The sequence below is a fragment of the Apostichopus japonicus genome, chromosome 6 (genome assembly GCF_037975245.1).
Source record: "Apostichopus japonicus isolate 1M-3 chromosome 6, ASM3797524v1, whole genome shotgun sequence".
NCBI lineage: Eukaryota > Metazoa > Echinodermata > Holothuroidea > Aspidochirotida > Stichopodidae > Apostichopus > Apostichopus japonicus.
In genome coordinates this window covers 18,334,808-18,355,147 of record NC_092566.1, presented here as the reverse complement: position 1 = coordinate 18,355,147, position 20,340 = coordinate 18,334,808, and the positions used below count along the sequence as shown (strand labels likewise).

The window sequence follows — 20,340 nt, the reverse complement described above, 5'->3', positions numbered from 1 at the left end:
AACAATCTGTGGTTTACACACCGTAGCTAGAATACAGTTTGTTTGATCGAGTCTTCCACTTCCTATGGCATGTCTCATTTCCAAGTAAGTACACAAGCAGGGCGGCACGGTCTATGCTATCTATACATGTGTGAAGCATGAAATTAGATGCATGTCTTACCCAGACTATTATACTGGAGAAGGAGTCAGTACAGTTCATCTTATAGTCAGCAAGGAAGAGTTCTTAACAATTCGCTTCCCATCACGAGAAGTTGAGGGTAAATTGAATCTAACTATTGCGAATTTATGAATGTCTTTGTTTGACTTTTGTACTGGGTTAATCTCCCTTACACTGTACCGTTAAGTGTAATTTGCAAGTTGTGTATTATTATTAGTACTACAGTAACAGGACCAGGCATTACTAATCGTCTACCAATGCTTATGGAGGCATCACTGTACTTTCTATCATTTATTTCAAATCGACTGCAGAGATGATACTGCCTACCAGTTACGGGTTTGTGCTATACATACTATTTCTTGCAATAATTTATGCTCAATAGGATTAAACGTTTTAATTGTATTGCACTTTGAGCTATATAATGTCTCTGAGCTACGTTTTAGTACTTTCATTATTTTGATGCATGTATGGTCCTTGTGTTTATTGGTAGCTTCATCTTTCTATCTGAAAAGTACAGTCAGTCAGGTTGGCTCTCGTGCATGCTGGAAGGTTTGTTTATAAAGTCCTGTAGAAAATTTATTGGAATGTATAACAAGACATCATCTTGAGTTTTTTTTTTTACATACAATGGGGAAATCCCCAATCTGAGGCGTTTCTTGATAACTTATTGTGACAAATTACTCAGTGCCTGGTGTGGGTACCTTTACATGTTGTCCAATGAAGAAAATAATTATCAATTAGGATCATTGCAGTTTTAAGCCAAAATTCTATACAAGCTGTGAATGTGAATTAATTCATAAGAATACTGTAGAATTTATATTATGTTGTTATATCACTGAATCAATGATTCTCTGAATGATTTTTTTTTTTTTAATAATAGAATTTTGATTGATGTTGGTAATTGTCTTACATTGTGAACCAAAGTGCTTTTGCAATGTCACTTTCATCCTCTGTACAATCTTGCTAAGTTTATACTATTCCAGCATATTATCCAAAGTGGAAAACATTTGATCAGCCAATAACAGAGCTACTGTATTTTAGTATTTGTGGCAGAGTTGGCATCAAGAGAATTTAATATGTTGGGTTTTTAAAGAATGTTTAGAGTAATCATATAATTCTGTAAGTTGTTTCGGTTTTGCATTCACTTTTATAGTAAATACTAAGCCTGCAAATTCAGGCAAGCAGTAACAGTCATTTACGGTATGCAGGGAACCATATTTCATGTACAGTAGGACAGTTAGCATATTTGAAGATATCTAGTTTTGTGATGGAATAGATCTGTATTGACATGTAGCAAGAAGTAACTGTAGTGCAGAAGACTGTTCAGTATACATTATACAGTACAGACTATGCTGCGCAGTTAATATAGCACAGTCTGTACAGTACAGTTTGTACAGAACAGTATGTATAGTACAGTACAGTTAATAGTACAGTACAGTATGTACAGTTCAGTACAGTATGTACAGTACTGTAAATACAGTACAGTTTGTACGGTACAGTTAATAGTACAGTACAGTTAGTACAGTACAGTCTGTACAGTACAGTCTGTACAGTACAGTTTGTACAGAACAGTATGTATAGTACAGTACAGTCTATACAGTACAGTTTGTACTGAACAGTCTGTACAGTACAGTACAGTTTGTACGGTACAGTTAATAGTACAGTACAGTTAGTACAGTACAGTCTGTACAGAACAGTCTGTACAGTACAGTACAGTTAGTACAGTACAGTATGTACAGTACAGTCTGTACAGTACAGTTTGTACAGAACAGTATGTATAGTACAGTACAGTCTGTACAGTACAGTTTGTACTGAACAGTCTGTACAGTACAGTACAGCTAGTACAGTACAGTATGTACAGTACAGTCTGTACAGTACAGTTTGTACAGAACAGTATGTATAGTACAGTACAGTCTGTACAGTACAGTTTGTACTGAACAGTCTGTACAGTACAGTACAGTTTGTACAGTACAGTTAATAGTACAGTACAATTTGTATATATGGTAAACTGCATTGTATAGTTTATACAGTACTATATAATTTGTACAGTACAGTTAGTACAGTATAGTTTGTACAGTACAGTTAGGTACAGAATAATTTATATAGGATATACTGCATAGTACAGTTTAGGACAGTACAGTGACAGCAGCACAGTACAGTTTGTATAATACTGACTGCTTGTAACATTCTGTACAGGATAGTTTACTTATTTTGTACAGTATATACTACACAGTATAGTTTGTACAGTACAGTAGTAGAGTTTGTACAGTACTACTGATGTTGGGAATATTTAAGATGGTACAGACCACATGTCTCAGCATGTAGGCATTTTAGCATACATGTGTTGTGGTTTGCAATTGTGGATTACTGAGAAATAAACTGACCTTGTTCTCTCCATGTAGCTAGCAAAAAAAGAAAAAAAAAAACATGATAAGAAGAAGGACAGTACTACATGTGGAGCATATAATCAACACTACTAGTTTGCACTTAAGGCTTCAATGGTCCTTTGACTCCTTTTTGTGATGGCTTACAGGCAATATATTCTGTTTTGAAAATAACAAAGTTATGACAAAGCAATAGACCATTATGCACCTTTACAGTGTGTGGTTAAGCAATAGACCATCCTTATGCACCTTTACAGTGTGTGGTTTAGACAATGTGCATCGGTTAACATCTTTGATATTAATACAGGATAAAACTTCAGTAATGGGGTTGACATATCATCAAGATGTACCATCAATGCGAAAGGTTTTGATTATGATAGGATAGCAATGTGCCAGCAGGATGACTTGTGAAAGGTTGTAGCTTAGGGTTGATAAGTTACACTGTACTTGTGCCAACGGTAAGATGAGCAAAGTAGGCAATACAGGTTATACAGCATAACAAAAAAAAAAAAAGTTTTTTGTTTAAATCTGAAGGAGAAGGAAAGCTGCATATTATTCCTCCTTTCAATGTACATGTTTGCTCATTCTTCTATGATAATAATACTATGAGTGGTATCATTAATATTACTGCAAGGCTAACAACAGTAATACTTTATATACTGTAAGAACAAAGAACATCCTGTGGAAACTCAAATACAATTTGTTAGCGCACCCTTCTTTGTACAGCATTAACCACAAGTTTCAGGGCTGGAAGATCAGCCTTTGTGGAGCGGTGACAGAACTTTATTATCAAACTGACAGGTGGAGTGGGTGGTGCATGGGTGCGTCTAAAGCAGTCCTCTAGAGAGAACATTGGCTATCAATGGTGACAAATGTTGCCTCACCATGCCAACCAAATATGACTTTGTTCTACCTTGATTGTGATTGGAGCTTGCAGCTAAAAACAATGCAAAATGACTGAAACTGTACATGAGTTGAAACATTGTAATCCTAAAGGGTACTTGCTATCAATACATTTTGTGATGAATGGCTACTGTATGTTTGTAATCATTCAGTCTGAATTCTAAAATTAGAACAGAACAGGAAGATATCATGCATGTCTTTCCCACATGTTAGTTTCAATCTTTGTTTGTTTGTTTGGCTGCAATAGGATTGTACTTTGCTTCAGGTCATGAGAAGGCTGTCACATTTTTAGGATTCTACTACAGTATTGTACCCAACATGACGATTTATCTGCTTTCTCCTAGATCACCGTCGGTGACACTATATTGAAAATTAATGGCGAGCCCATGTCAGGACAGACAACAAAACAAGGTAAGTTTTGTCGGGAATTATTTGCGACGAGCAATCAGTTGGCTGATAATGCAATAAAAATCCTCCAATATGTTTGTTTTCTTCATCAGTTTGCTCATTTATCATGTGTTTGAGAACTAAATAATGGATCGTCAGGGATAGCAGTCTCCAATTCAATGATCAGATCAAATTAACAAACCTTCATTGAATTGTAGCGAGTTTTAGTGTACTACAATAACTTCGGCGTGGATGAATTTAACTGAGGCCTTCATGGGTTCTGACATGAATAAACAGGGTCTAATTTAAACATTCCGCAGGTCAAAGTCAATTTGCTACCAGCGCGCTCTGGTCGAGGGGATGAAAGTTGTGGCATTAGAAGCAATGAAACATATAGTGTTGTGTCTGGCAGGTTTTGGGTTTCATTCCTGGTCAAATTTATGTGTGTTGTAATCTAGGAGAAATCCATGGATATCCCATCTGAAATGATCTTTTAAAATTGAAAAAAAAGAGAGAAAAATAATCCAAAATGCGCACTAACTGTAATTTGGATTGCCATCCAATGTGAAGTTTAACTTACAAGCCATTTGACTTCTCCCTTATTATACACATGTGACGGTTAAGTGTTGTATAGATCTGCCTTCCATGCTGGTTATCTTATGTTATGTTAATTGAACATGCTTGGACATTGTACATGTGATCTGATATCTAATGTTAATGCGGCCTCTGTTCTTCTCAAAAAGGTACTGTATATAACTCCCTTTGTCAACTCAATATTCCAATTTGTAGTCCATTGTATGTTTAAGATTTGTCACATTTCATTTAAATTTAAGTTTCTTCTCTCATAGTGTAGAGTTGCATATTCTCCCCACTTGATGGTCAAGTTCATGTAAGAACCATTTTGCCTCCAGATGGTCAAGTGCATAGGAACCATTTTGCCTCCAGATCATGAGTGACAGAAAGTAGGAAGAGACCACATAAATTTTGTTTCCCTTGGGAGCTCTTTTATTTAGTTTCAACTGAACATTCATGAACTATTGAAACTAGTGTTCAACCGATTAACCTAATCGGAATCGGTACGAATATTGCATAATCGGAACATAATCGGAATTGGTAAAAATTACGTGGAATACCAGTTATTTCATACCGATTATTCAAAAACATATGGAAGGTGAAAATATCATTATTCAAAAACATATTGAAGTTGAAAATATCAACTGATGTATTAGGTTTGTTCTTTTACTACGAAATATTAAAATAAGACACCCTCTATATACGTCTTTCACAGTGTATACTTTCATCAATTTACGCTGCCAGGGTCGCCGATTTTGCTTCCCTCGTGGTTAGTGACTTCAAATTTCTTGGCACAGTAGGCATAGCAGCAATACCAATTTCGCGAATTAACGAATGTGCTTGACAGGGTCGAAAATAAGCGGGAGCGATGTGCTAAAAAGCCCTCCTAAAGCACAATTACGAGTGTGAAAAAAGAAATATAAGAAAATCGCCCTTGTTATATCAGGTGTCTGTGTAAAATTAATTGTGACATGCGTTTGCTTTAGCTAGGAATTGCAGTTGCAGCGCGAATCGCGCAAACAGTTTTCACATCCCGCATCAAATTTGAAGCAGTGCGGTAGGGTCGCGCACAATCCCCGGGAAGTTACCGTGGAAAATTACGGCGTGCACGAAGCAATTTCAGTACCAGCGAAAATAACCTAAAATCCTCACAAATCTCCGACCACATGGTAGCCTTACTTCACACTAAGTCAACTGCATGGAAATCTAACCTTGCCATCTGTTTATTCGCTCTAGTTGTGTCGCAATTACAAAATAAAAATATCCACGGAAACTGCAATCTTCGACCACATGTTAGCCTAACAACCACACTAAGTCAATGAGAAATGTAGCCTAACCATCGGTTTGCAAAAAAAAAAGAAAAAATGCGTAGCAAACTTTCAGTTTGCTGGAAATCGGCATTTGTTTGGAAGGTACTGTAAGTGATATGTCTTATAGAGGGAATGTTATATTTTATATTGGAGTAGTTTCTAGTTGTTATTATTTCTTTACATCAATCTGGTATTACATTTTAGAGTAATTTTACACAAGTTACGATGGTACAATTTGCTTTTCAGTTTGATTGGCCTAAGCTTACATTTTCTAATTGAACCTGAATAGAGTTAAATAGGTAACGAATAGGTATGTTTAACTTGAAGTTCGTAACATTTCTGTTTGTTCATAAACAGTATAATACTGAAAATAAGTAGAAAATAATGTCGGAATGAAGGCAACATGTCATTAAAATTTACACTTTGGTAAAGATTGAAGATGGATGGTTTGTCTGAGATACTTTTTGAGATGGATATTTTGAGTAACTATTCTTAGCCCATTTCAAGCCATTAACAGGTGACATTCACGTCGAGGTGGTTAGGCCATTCGCTTAGCACAGTACTGACTAGGTAGGATGTCATATTTCCGTATTTTGGAAATTAAAAAAAAAAAACACTTTTTTTTTCTTTCCGAGAAACTCCAGAGGTAATTTGGTACATACAAAATGATACCTTAGAGCCTTGTATAACAACGAAGCAAAAGGAAACAGGGGAAAATCACAACAATTATTGTTTCTGTCAAACTTTATTGCCGATTTCGTATATACGGGATATTTTCGCATTTTCAAATAATCGGAATCGGTACGATTATGGAAAAAATAATCGGTATTTTCTGTTATGCATAATCGGTTGAACACTAATTGAAACATCATACAGTGCTCACTTTTAAATTGTTGTCAAGAACGAACATTCTTCCCGTTGATCATGTGTTTCGAATTCTCTACATCGTACAAGAATAATTGTTGATATTGTTGAATAATTGTTGAATTGTTGAATAATTGTTGATATTCTGTTATTTAATCTAAAAATAATTACCTTGGTACAATGTACAAAACTAGACCAGTACTCAAAAAGTTTGAATGTATATATACAAAAACATACATAAGAAGCAAATGTACAAATATACATATCAGGCCCAAAATCTCACAATTTTAGCAACTTGATAAAAAGTTGCTTTTATAATCTAAGTGCATAACATCAAGTATTTATTCACTGGCATATATTCCAGAATCACAACATCACACATCAGTTTTGTTGGACAGGCTTACAGTATGAGAGCAGCTCAATAATATAATGCTGATAACAAGAAGTATAATATGGGGCTCATGTTAGGTACAGAAATCTTGAAGAGTCTTTAACTGACAAGTTTTAACCAATTTTCCATGTGTCTACCTGCAGAAATTTGCCAGTGCCTTTATTTGCTACCGGCAAAAGGCAAAATACACTGGCATTTAGTCAGTAAATAACTCAAATTTAGAGGCCTGCATATATGTGTATTCAAATATGTGCATACAGTATGTGTACGCGCCCATGTTTATAGGTACATACATCTAAGTATAAACAGTACTGTATGTAGGCCTGTACACACATACACGTGCATGATACACACATAGATTGAACTATTTCAAGTGCATGTTGCTGGATGGGGTCAGATTACTGGACATACATACATGTATGAAGATAACTTCAAATTGTATCATTTTCTGTAAACGGCAGTTAGCCAATATACAGTTCATGTAAATTACTGCTATACTATGTTTTCAAGAGCATCTATCCAATTCACATGTATTCACATGAAGATGACTGCTATGGTACCGTATTCAAGAGTATATCCAATTCACATGTAGATTACTGCACTATGCTATAGTATTCAAGAGCATATCCTATTCAAATCACATGTAAATTACTGCTATGGTACCGTATTCAAGAGTATATATCTAATTCACATGTAGATTACTGCTATACTATTCAATAATCCTATTCACATGAAGATTACTGCTATACTATTCAATAATCCTATTCACATGAAGATTACTGCTATACTATTCAATAATCCTATTCACATGCAGATTACTGCTATACTATTCAATAATCCTATTCACATGAAGATTACTGCTATACTATTCAATACTCCTATTCACATGCAGATTACTGCTATACTATTCAATAATCCTATTCACATGTAGATTACTGCTATACTATATATTATTCAAGAGCATATATCCTATACACAAAGTAGTATTTGTCTGTATGTATCTATAGTTCACCTACAGTGACTACTGAACCTAAATGAAATTATCATGAAGAGCAAGTTAATCATTTGTGATGATAACCAGGGCAACTGTAATTGTGGAGTAGGAACTTCACCATAATTAAAAAAAAATTAGTTTGTGGCTACTAAACATACTGTATATCCAAACCCTTGAATTTATTGCAATAATGTGCTTGATGTTAAGTGTATCTGTACAGTAGTATGTTTTCCTGCTCCTATTGTAAAGCTGGTACCAAATTAATGGCTTAAGTTTACGACACTTTCCTACAAACAAAGGAATATTTTGAACCATGTTAATAAGTGCTCCAAAAATTAAATTGTGTGCTTCCGCTTTTGCTTTTTGTTCTTGCATCTAATAAGAGGTTTAAAGTTAAATGAATTAGAGAGTCAAAGTTAAATTGATTAGAGATTCAAAGAATTTTGTCACTAATACTGTACATACCTGTACATACTGTACATACCTACATACCTGCCACAAAATGACTAGTGCACACTAATTAATAGTATTTTGCATAGTGTTCTGTTATTAAAATGCTCCGCTTAATGAGGCTTCATTGTGAGTCTTTCTGAATTCTTCAGAAGAAGCCATGTAATTATTATTTACACTTGAATGGATACCCCCTTCAGCCTTAATTTAGATTTACACTGATTTGTCATAATTACAGCCATTTAACTGCAGTTTAAGTCTCATTACATGTTTGCTAAATTTAAACATCGACCTTTCCAGCTTACTGCACTAAAAGTTCAGTGAAAATGACACCGTTCTATGCAATTTTTTATACCAATATTGATTATTTTTTATTGAGTTCTCTGTCGTTAACATTTTTTAGCTGAATAAAATTTGCCAGATTTATTAACGAGTCCCTAGATTCTGCAAACTTATATCAAAATTTGCAAGCCCTTGCCCAACAGATCATGCGCCAATCAGTCTCTCCCATTTTTGTTTACGACCGTTAGGCCGAGGCTTACTTTCACTTTCGTGGCTAGTTTGTCTTGAGCCACTGCTTTCGTATCTTTCTCTCGGTCTTACCGATGTAGCTTGTGAAATTGTGTCATTTCCTTCTATTGCAATGGATAAATAGGTGTTTTCAGATGTTTCCTCCATGGAATTGTCAAAAGTGGATGACACGAGTATAGGACTGCGATAAAAATCTTGATCGAGCCGCATGTGTAGACTACTCTGTTTACATTTGTGTAATGAACATGCTGACATGGACGGTCACTTTGATTTTGCGGTAAATCATTCGCGCCATAAGGGCAACAGAAAATAAATTTATTTCTTTCGATTATGACAGCTTTTCTCCATTAAACCCACCTGGTCAGAGTGCATTTAGAATAAGAAACATCGAATCTACTTCAGAATTTTGTTTTGCGAAATTCATCAGCAAACACATATTGAGACTTTAACTACACACAATTAGCATGGTCATTGACAATTGGTCCAAAACCAAAAATTTGTGTCCCACAAATTTATTGTAAGGCCGTATTGTTTTCATTTGAACCTTAGAAGTAATATGAAGACCTTAATTTATTTAATCCTGTTGGTAAGTTTTGTTGGCTTGAGTAAAAGATTAAATTATCTGTTACCGTATCTTCCATTTAATGTTCAAGCACTCCATCAGCAGATTCTCTATAATTACAAAATTCCATGTAAACATGCAGCTTTACGGGTAAATACTATAGAACAGCTGGAAATTGTACCCAAAGTGCTTGGGCTTGCCTGGTTACTTTCGGAACGAAATTCTGTATTGAAGCGAACTGAATAATTTGCAATAACTGTCTTTCTTTGTTTCAATTTCTTTCAGTGGTCACAGCTTTGATGAAATCTCCCGATGAGTTATTTCTCACATTAAAGGACGGTAAGGAATAATTTGTGACAGTTTGATCTGTGAGTTGTCAGCTCAATTAAACTACCATGTCTGTGTCTGTTCTGTGGTTGTTCTTTGCAGTTATAGACTCTCTTCAGTTTGCAGACTTAGTGATAAATGTCGGAAGGGGCTTCATGAAAATCTCATATATTTTCAATTTTTGTGACTGTAGAAGGAACGTCATGCATGCTTCTGTGGTAATACTGGCAGCTTTGATATAATAAAATTCCTTCCCGGTGATATGTAGCATTTGTCAAACCTCATTCCTTGCCTTTTAGTGTCATGGACTGACATGCTAGACTCATCAAGAGTTACAAAATATCCCAGTGTATAGGCACATACATGAAAACATGCAATGTTGGATAGCGGTTGACAGAACCCAAAAATTACAAATAAAATTTGATATAAATAGATTTACCTTCTGTAGTTTATTACATTTCATTTGTTTTATTGATGGAAAATGTGTTGATCCTTGTAATAAAAAAGGATGGGGGTTGGGGGGAGCTTAGTTTATTTGCAGTATAATTAAGCTGCTACTGTGAACTTCACAATGGCACTTTCAAAAGGGGTTATCTTCAAGTGTTTATCCCCCTCTCCCTCCTCTCCCCCTGTCCCTCCCCCTCCCCCTCCCCCTTGGAATTTTTTTTTACACAGCCAGAAACTTAACACTGATGTGACCCATCTACAGAGATATATATACACAGCACAAAACAGTATAGACATTTAATAGGCTTTTAGGTGAACTTCGACCTTACAATCCATTCTACTTTACATTTTGCACGGTAAGTGTGTGATCTAAACTCTACATGTTGACTGTGTACATGTTGCACATAAGGTACATAGCAAGCTGTTTAGTAGTGTGAGTGGTGCAGTATAATCTTAATGGTACTGTATATAGTACTTTGGATAATAACTTGCATGAATTCTTGCTATATATAGCAGTGCTTGGTTCAAAGTTTGTTTTCTGATCAAGAGATCATCATGCTATATCAGATGAAAGATAAAGAATTAAGTTATTTTATTTCAAGTTTTGTGATCTACAGGTATTAAAGTCTTGCCGCAAATTCAGTACATTTGTTGTGTTGGATAATCTCATTCAAAATCTGTTTTTCGAAAATCTCCTTTCATGAGTCCCTTTGCATGATCAATGTGCAGAATTAGCTAACATTTATTCATGAATAAAACTAGAATTAAGAAAAGGATTGTAAAATGGTCAATTTTTGATGGATTTTGATGAGATATACAGCTATCTTCACGATTTTTAATGCCTATTAGAGTGATTAGGACAATATTGTTGATAGGTCTCAAGACTGACTGATCTCATATAGTTAACTGTGTACTGCACGATTGTACATCACTACTATGATTTTGCTCCTGGCAATGGATCATCGTATTATGATTTTAATTAATGGATATTCACATTCCTAGTAACGTTTGCACTGACTTTGAATAGAATAATATTATTCTTGAGATGGGGGCCAGACATTATTTCTAACAGGAAACAGTAGTATACAGGTAGGTAAGTAAATGATTCAAATACAGCATATAGTAAGCATACAACATACAGTAAGCATACAGCATATAGTAAGATTCCAAGCTGCACCATGTGTCCTGTTTGCCAGAACTGGTTTTATATTAATCCATAAACTACAGACATTTGAAAACATCAGATTTTGGCACATTTCAAAATCACACCCAGAAGAGGTCTGTTGATTATGACTTTGTCACATACAAGGTCAAATGTATTGCATTGAATGTTTATAAACACTAGAACTATATAATGAGGTACTGTACCAATGAATGGGTAATAAACAGTTTATGAAATAAAGATAGAGTATGGGCACATTGTCATGTACATGCTGTACAGTCTATTTGTAGTGTTATTATGTTAATGGTTTTCTGTCTTTTATTTTATTCAGTGTACTGACATAAACCTATTTTCCATTAATTGCAAGAAGTCTTCTCCTCAACAATGCTCAGCAACATTTGCTGTTTTAAGTATAGATTAACTAAATTGCAAGTTTCTATTATATTGTCCTACGGACGGCTCATTAGCTGAGTCTGTGATTACATAATTAATACCAGAGTTTTTATAATGCTGAAAGTTAAGTGACTGTGAACGGAAATGATCCATAAAATATTTAAAGAATAGCAGCTTAATAAACTCTGCATTCAGTAAAAACAGTTAAAATTAATAGCAGCTAATTAACTCTGCATTCAAATCAAACGGGTTAACATTTATAAAAGTGCTTCAAGTCAGCAAAGAGAGTAAATTATTAACTTGGACGAAATGAAACTGAGTATGTGCAACTTTACTGTGCATTGTTGAGAGGCAAAGGACATTTAAACTTATAATAAGCTTGAGGAGAAGAATGGATTGTTAAGCATGTTTAATACAGTTTTGTACTTCAACAATCGTAGCCATTAGAAGAATGGTGTAGACCCGTTTAGTATGTAACAATAAAACACTCATATACGTGAGAGTGAATGCATTGTTTAGACCCATTTACATGTAACAACAAAACACACGTACACACAAGAGTGAATGCATGGTTTAGACCAGTGTAGTATGTAACAACTATACACTCATCTACATAATGGTTAAGTTTGTAACAACTTTGTACTTTAACACTTGTAAACTACAGTATAGAGGAATGAATGGTTTAGTTTGCTACAACTTTGTACTTCAATTCATACTACCTCTCAGGTTTAGGGAGGGGTTGGAAGGGGGGGGCAGGGGGATAATTACTACTGTATTGCATTGCACTTTCCCATCTATTGTTCCTGTCCTATCAAATTGAAAACCTTTCAGCTATTTGTCCCTGTGATGCTACTTATGGGTCACCACCCCCTCTTCCTTCCTGTTCCACACCTCTGGAACAAGTCAGCAATGATTTATTGGTTGGAGATTAGTCAGAACATGATTGAAAAATATTAGTTTCTCTATTGAAGTTTATTATTTTTTTTTCTGTTCAGACACTTTCTGTGTAGTGCTTCATGTAAAAGTTGTCTGTTGAATTTGATGCATTTATGTATGTCAGTAGAGTACATTCCAGTGAAATCTGGTAAATTTAAGCAGATTGGTACAGTGTGTTGTTGGTCAGGTTCAAGAATTGCAACATGCGTCATCATCACATGCAATCTGCAGTACCAAGCAACGCATACTATATGTACATGAACATGATACATATTTATACACTGTATACTAGTAGTCCAATCATACTGTTATGTTGTAGAGAAGATGCTGCAGCACTTATGTGTGCATGTAAATGTTTGTCATTTTGGTCCATTAATTGCCAAAAATTTGAAAATTCAGGCAAAAGCTATCAGACCTGTCAACTCTCCTGTTTTTACCGGTAATCTCCCGGGTTTTAAGGCAATCTCACGCTCTCCAAGTTTTATGTGAAAATCTCCGCATTAGGATGGCCACTCCTTTTATGTATCACATGGTTTGGAGGGGAACTGTAAAGCCTAAAAAAATGTTTCTATTTTCCTTTTCACAAACTGCTATCTTTTAGTTGGATGTTGTCCAATTCTCCCTATATTTTCCTTAACCTCCCCAATTATTTTGGATGGTACATTGTAAATCTATCTCTCCGAAAGACAGGTTTGTAGACCTCTCAGAAGCTAGAAGCTGAGAATAACATTAATATTGAATGTATCTTTCATGATGTGTCACATGTTTGACGCATGTAAATGTCGGGTAAATTGTACAGGGCAAAGGATATGTCAAAATTGCTATTCTCGGTTGATGTTGCTGGGCAACATTACAGTGTCATATTCCTTGTTAGTTACAGGGTATGCTAATACATTCTGTATGGCATACCTACAGTACTGTAAATACCCTTCATGTATTGTACGCATGGTAATACTTTCACTCTGTTCTGTATGTATGGAAGTGTGCAAGTATCATACACTGTGCATATTGACAAAGGTATCATATCAATTCTTGTACCGCATGTTAACACAGTGTAGAACCTGGTTGGGAGTCTGTGGGTTATATGTTGTTAGTACTGTGTATTGCATGTTAACACAGTGTAGAACCTGGTTGGGAGTCTGTGGGTTATATGTTGTTAGTACTGTGTATTGCATGTTAACACAGTGTAGAACCTGGTTGGGAGTCTGTGGGTTATATGTTGTTAGTACTGTGTATTGCATGTTAACACAGTGTTGGGTTATATGTTGTTAGTACTGTGTATCCTAATGCTCATTCAGCTCATGACAACAGTGTTGCAACTGCTACAGCACTGTGTATTGAATCTGATCAACAAAGTGGTTAAATAACCAAACCAAATTGAGAATGTACTGGAAATTCATTACTAAAGTTTACTACGATTCCAATCTAACTTCAAATGCCACAAGGAAACCACACTAGTATCTTAAAGTGCTTTGTAGTATGGAGAGGGGTCCTCATTTGGATGCATTATTGTTATAATAGTTGGTAATTAAATGCTGAAAAAAGAAAGTGGTAGTCAAAGTTTGAAAGTTATTTTGACTTTAACGATGAACGTCCATTTAATTGTGCAAGCTACTGTACAGTAGTATTAGGCTGCAACAGACTGCCATACTGTAGCAGTAGGACTTCCTAACAGTGTAGGGGACATTACAGTATACTGTATATTTACTTCGTCCCCGCTTACCTGTCTCCCCACAAACTTAGCACCTCATTCTACCGTGTCTAGTATGCCCTCATGTTGTGGGGAGACAGGTAAGCGGGTCACTCGTAAATATATAAACCAGTAAGTTTTATAATATGCAGAGGCATCACATACTGTAGTGTAACTGATACAAAATACTACTGTATCTCTCATAGGCTATGTATCTCTCATAGATTACTCTACATAGCACCAAGTTATAATTGTTTCAACCACCTCATGATAACAACTTGAAGTGTGAGCATAACAGCATGTAGTGTGAGTATAAAGCGTGAGTAGATTTGTAGTGTGGGTATAACAGCATGAGTAGATATGAAGTGTGAGTACAACAGTATTAGTAGATTTGTAGTGAGAGTATAACAGCTAAGTAGATTTGTAGTGAGAGTATAACAGCATGAGTAGATATAGTGTGAGTACAACAGTATTAGTAGATTTGCAGTGAGAGTATAACAGCATGAGTAGATTTGTAGTGTGAGTATAACAGCATGAATAGATTTTTTTGTGTAGGCCTAAATATAACAGTATGAGTAGATTTGTACTAGTTACAAGTAGAAGCAGCATAAGTACAAGTAGAATCCTCCTCTGTATTAGTACAAGACTCCAAGACCAAGTGGAGCATGAGTACCTTATCTTACTGTAGTAAATACAGTATAATTTATGTCCCAAGTTCCTTGAGTACAATTATGTGTATAATTCCATGTTCAGTTGTTCTACTGTAGGTGTAGAACAAGTACAGCTGGCCAATCATTCTAGAATAGGAGTCTGTCCTTCATGTGTAATTTGTTGTTGTTCCCCAGCTTTATTAAATGTTTCTATACAACTTTCATATGAGAAAGAAATTTGATCTTGAACTACTGTACACACATGTGGCTTTAGCAGTGTGTGAGCTTGGATAAAGTAGACTGACCGTTTATTATAACTACTGTAATTGAAATTTTGTTTACCTAATGACGTGTTCTCATTAACTGTGCCAAATTGTCAAACTATCATTAACCTTATACTTATTAACTGTTCTCAACTTTACAACCTTGTGTATGATAGAGTATAGTAATTTTGTCATATGCTGATGTCTGGACATAGTAACTGTGAAAAAAACAGGCAACAAGGTTTGCTTCAGTATTTGATGGAATTCTGCACTTTTCAATGCCAAATCTAATTACTCTAAGACATATTGACAATGGTTGGAAATATCCGTTTGTTAATTAAATCCCTGTCTAATTTGTTTTCAATTTATTTAGTTTTCCAGCTTTGCTTCATGCCACAATAATTGTGTATTTCTGGACACATTTCCGATGAAGAGGAGAGGAATAACTACTTTTGAAGGCAATAATAGTGCTATGTACAGTACATATGCAAACACCTTGGGAGGAAACTCAGTGCTTGTTGTCACAGCAAACATTGGGTTAAATTCCCCATTCCACATGATCTGAGCTTTCTATATCCCCTGTCGGCTGGCGGACTTACATATTTCGTTGTCAATTATTAATATCCCTGGCTGAAGCAGTTTTCAGTTATGTCTCCTCTTAAGTGAGGAGCTTATATGCTACAGGAGAGAGGGGTAGGGAGGGAGTGGTACAGAGAGAAGGGTAATGGAGGGAGAGGGGATAAAGGACAGATAGGGATAAGGAGGGGATAAAAGACAGATAGGGGTAAGGAAAGGAGGGGGGATAAAGGACAGATAGGGGTAAGGAAGGAGAGGGGATTAAGGATTGAGAGGGATAAGGGAGAGAGAGGGCATGATGGACAGAGAGGAGATAATGGACAGAAAGGGATAAGAGAGGGAAAGGGATAAGAGAGGGAAAGGGATAAGAGAGGGAAAGGGATAAGTAATGGAGTGTGATTGGAAGACTAAGAATGGTTAGAGGAATTAGAGAGAGAGTCAGTGGGTGGTGTAATGAGATACTGTCAGTCTGTTGGTGCTTTGGTGATGTACAGTATTGAAATGGTTATCCCTATTTTCTTGTGAGTGCTTTATTATGATTCTTCTCTTGGTGTTTAATTTTGTCAGAGATAAACTGATATTGCAATACTTTCAAATTCCCCACAGATCCATACAGTACATGGCCAGTGCACCCTTTTTTCATGGAGCAGATTTTTAATCTCTAATACTGTACCCTAGTCTTACCCAAATTTACTGACGTTCTTACACTTTACTTTGTCTGAAATCACATGTTCTTAGAGCAATACTGTCCCCTTCAAAACTATATACGGTCCTCTGACTGTGGCTTCAATCAAATTAAGTTTGCCGGAATCACAAGTAGGTTAAATAACAACCCAATAGATCAGATATATCGTCTTGAGACTTTACTCTAAACTTTCCATTGAGCTTCTGATAGCTTAAAATTTTTGATGAAATTTTGATGAACTAACTTGAAAAGATGGAGATGGGAGCCATGTGACATTATTAGGTATTCATTTGCAATTTTAACAGCGGGGTTCCATGAGCTCACAGTGTACGGTACATACAGTATGAGTTCAGGTCCTGTTCTTTTGTAATTAGCGTTGATATGTTTGTATCTTTTGAATGCAACTTACTGTACGTGTTCAAATTAAGCATCTATGTAGACATCTATAGTGATGTACAGTACTAGTTGTACTCTTAATTAGTACTCTTAGTAGTACTTAATATATAACTTACTCTTAGTAATAGCACTAGTTAATATACTGTAGTGCTCTAGTAATAGTACTCTTAATTACAGTGACCATGCCTACTGTAACTGTGGGTACAGGTACTGTATGTACAGTGACTGCATAGTGTTGTATCTACCTGTAGCTACAGATGGAGACACTCAAGGTGTGTATATTATGTCTTTGTGAGTATGTGTACCTCAATGTCAGGTGTTATGGTCGACCTTGCCTACGTGAATGCATATATAATCAACCCATTTACATATATATTAATTAACCAAAAGAACAAGTCTTTGAAAGATAGCATACTCTGACCGCTGCATGAACTTCTCTCTTTACTCTCTCCCACAGACGATGATGTGAGGCAAAGACTGTTTGAATTTCTTGAGAACCTTGACCAACCGCCTGGCTTTCCGAAAGGTTCCTGGATTAAGAAAAAGCGGAAGATTGTCCGAGAAGATTATACGGGTGGAGAAAATCATGATGATGTCATGTGCATCACAGAAGTGACAGACAAACTTCAAAGCAAAGATTCCAAAGAAATAACTAATTTAGAGACCGAGATTAATGTGGATGGGGTGACAGATATGACTGGCCCATCTAGCCCCCATGATTCAGGATATTCTACCAGTGTATCTACAAACGGAACAGCGGACTCCATCACCTCATCCTCCTCAAGACGAGAGGAGGGAAACAGATCAAAACTCTACATGGATTCGTCTAAAAAGTTAGTTAATGATAGAACTCAGGATATGACAGTGGAAGAAGGCAGTGTATTCACGACCACTGCGGTCGTGCACACTGAACTTACTCAAAGCAGAAAACCGGCCGAAAGTGAAGACGAAGTTTTCTACGATGCCGAGGCTTCCCCCGTTGACGGCGATCTTTCGAGAACCGTCCGTCAACGGCAAGAATTAAGAAATGGGAGTCTGAGAACAGACAATTCTAGGCAAGAGGTTGACGGGCAGTGCCTGTCATCACAAAGCCAACCTGAGTGCAATTCTGAAAAACCAAGGGACAAAAATTTGCCCTCTACACCTCCTCCATCTCCCACTCGAGGCAGTAGAAACCCATCTGGCAGCAGCAAGGTTGCCAGGCCTGCTTTCAACTTGGATGCGCCAGAGGTTTCTGCCAAGTTAAAAACACTTCAAGTGGACGAGGAGGAGATGGCCACAGGTTTGGTCCAAAGCCCTTTAGATAAAAGGAACTCTGTGGAGGCTGACCCGGATGAAAGCTCAGATTCGACTAGTCCCGAAACCAGTAAAACTCTAGACTACCCCTCTGCCAAAAGACTTGCCAATCGTTTATATATGCTGGATGGGTTCAAGAAATCTGACATTGCAATGCATCTCAGCAAACTGTAAGTATCTGCCACTAATAGAGCTCTATGGTCAGTTTGGCTCACACGGTCAACTAGAGTGGCCCTTATCGGCTGTCTTTGAACTGACCCTAAGATGGTCGGTGACGATTCTTCATTATTTTATAATTATGTCTTGCTCTCTCTGTGAATGTCGGTAGGGTTGGGACATATTTGGTGTTCGTTAGCTAGCTGTTTCATGACAGTCTAAAGTACCTTTATTCAATCCATTCGTTGCCTTGCTGAAAAGTTGGAGATGTTTTTGGCAGAGGCCTATTTTTTCTGAATGAAGTCAAACAATTTAATAAACATCAGTAATTGGAGCATGACTTTGCAGCTGGTGGCTGTTTAGAGCAGAACGACATGTCACTCTTTAACACAAAGAGACTTGTCATGAATCATGTTCTCATATTAACTATCATATCTTTTTGTGATTCTTTACTTTCTGGGTTTGAAGTTCCTCAGGTTCTGATATTTTTTTTGGCCTTTACTGTGTTAACCTTGCCAATATGATCCCCTATTTTGTTGTCATGTTAATTAACCTCTTTGTGGCTATTTACTTTCTTCTCTCTTAACGAGGGAAGGACAATTTGACATACCTTCACGTTTCTTTGAGCTGAACCAAACTGCATTTGTCAGGTATTTAGAATGCTTTATGCAGTGAATGCCTCAAGTATGCCTTTAATTTGAATCAATTATGGATAAATTGGTAACTTGTTTAGACAGATTGTTGTCCGTAAGTCGTTAACGTGCCGTTGAAAGCTGCGTCCTGGCAGGGGGAAGTTAAAACCTTAAATTGGCTAAAGCCTTGATGACATATTTCATTTCCAGGTAGCAAATTTAGAAAGGACGTAGGGAATTTGGATTTTCTAGGTATGGGGTCCCTGTATTTTGATAGTCTTCATGGAATATTAACAGGCAGTCTTTGAGTAGTGAAAACACTTTTATTGGCACAGTATCGTCCAGCGGTTAGTTGTATTTCATATAGATTTTTGCATTCATAGTCGTTGGACAAAGTCTTCTAAAGTCGTGCACTTTTGTAGTTGTTTCAACGATAAAACTGTCAACTGTGGTGGTGGATGGTTTTTGGATATTTTTAGGGGTTTGTTGGGCAAGACAAACAGTCTATTTGGTGACTAACGGATATATCCAAGTATAGTCGGTACAAAAAATCTGCAATAATGTTAGCGTGGATGCTCTTTTCAGATATGTAAGTAGTAATGGTGGGATGTAATTGTTATGAAGTATTGTTGAGATATGTGCCCGTTGTGTGTGTTAAAACTTGAACATCTCCAAAGTGGACTGGGTGTTTCATATTGTTATATTTGTTATAGTTATAGAAAAACATTAGTTTTGAAGCATATGCCTAGTTTTGACTATTGACCTGTCACAAATGAAATTTACTGCACAATGTTGATGTCAGACTCGTGTGCAAAGTTGTTGAAATGCAATGATGGTGAATTTTGAAGAATATACATGATGTCAGAGATGCATACTGTATAGAGCAAGGGTATCAGATAGTGTATCAGACGGGAGGGGCTATTAAATTATAATGAATGGAAAATTCCTGGGGATGAACGGAAAGGAAGTTGTACAGTAAGAGGAAGAAATGAAGTAAAAAAATATTTGCAATATATTGTAGCTTAGACATGTATTATGTTATTTGTATTGGTAGTATGATTTGATAACCATGTGCTTTACAATCGTGTACAGCTAATTTTGACCATGAAAGACCTCTAAATCTTTTGACTAGTTTCACCCATACAGTATCCATGTAGAACCATTTCATCATGTAGTACAGTAGAGTAACATGAATGTGCTATTGTACTTGTAACTCATTGATAAC

At 36.3% G+C, this 20,340-nt stretch overlaps 1 protein-coding gene across 6 annotated transcripts in view; it reads left to right on the top strand.

Annotated features, from left to right (window-relative positions):
• The window catches only part of LOC139969214 (PH and SEC7 domain-containing protein 3-like), a 56,843-nt gene that overhangs the window by 7,717 nt on the left and 28,786 nt on the right, over positions 1–20,340 (top strand). For 5 of the 6 annotated variants that reach the window (XR_011793672.1, XM_071974106.1, XM_071974109.1 and 2 more), the window contains exons 2-4: positions 3,789–3,855; positions 9,792–9,845; positions 17,489–18,497. Coding sequence is in view for 5 of the 6 variants with exons in the window: in XM_071974106.1 (XP_071830207.1) it covers positions 3,789–3,855; positions 9,792–9,845; positions 17,489–18,497 (1,130 nt within the window). In the remaining variant the exon portion in view is untranslated. Of the gene's footprint in view, positions 1–29; positions 258–3,788; positions 3,856–9,791; positions 9,846–17,488; positions 18,498–20,340 lie in introns of those variants that run through there. The other variant, XM_071974111.1, reaches the window with a different exon arrangement.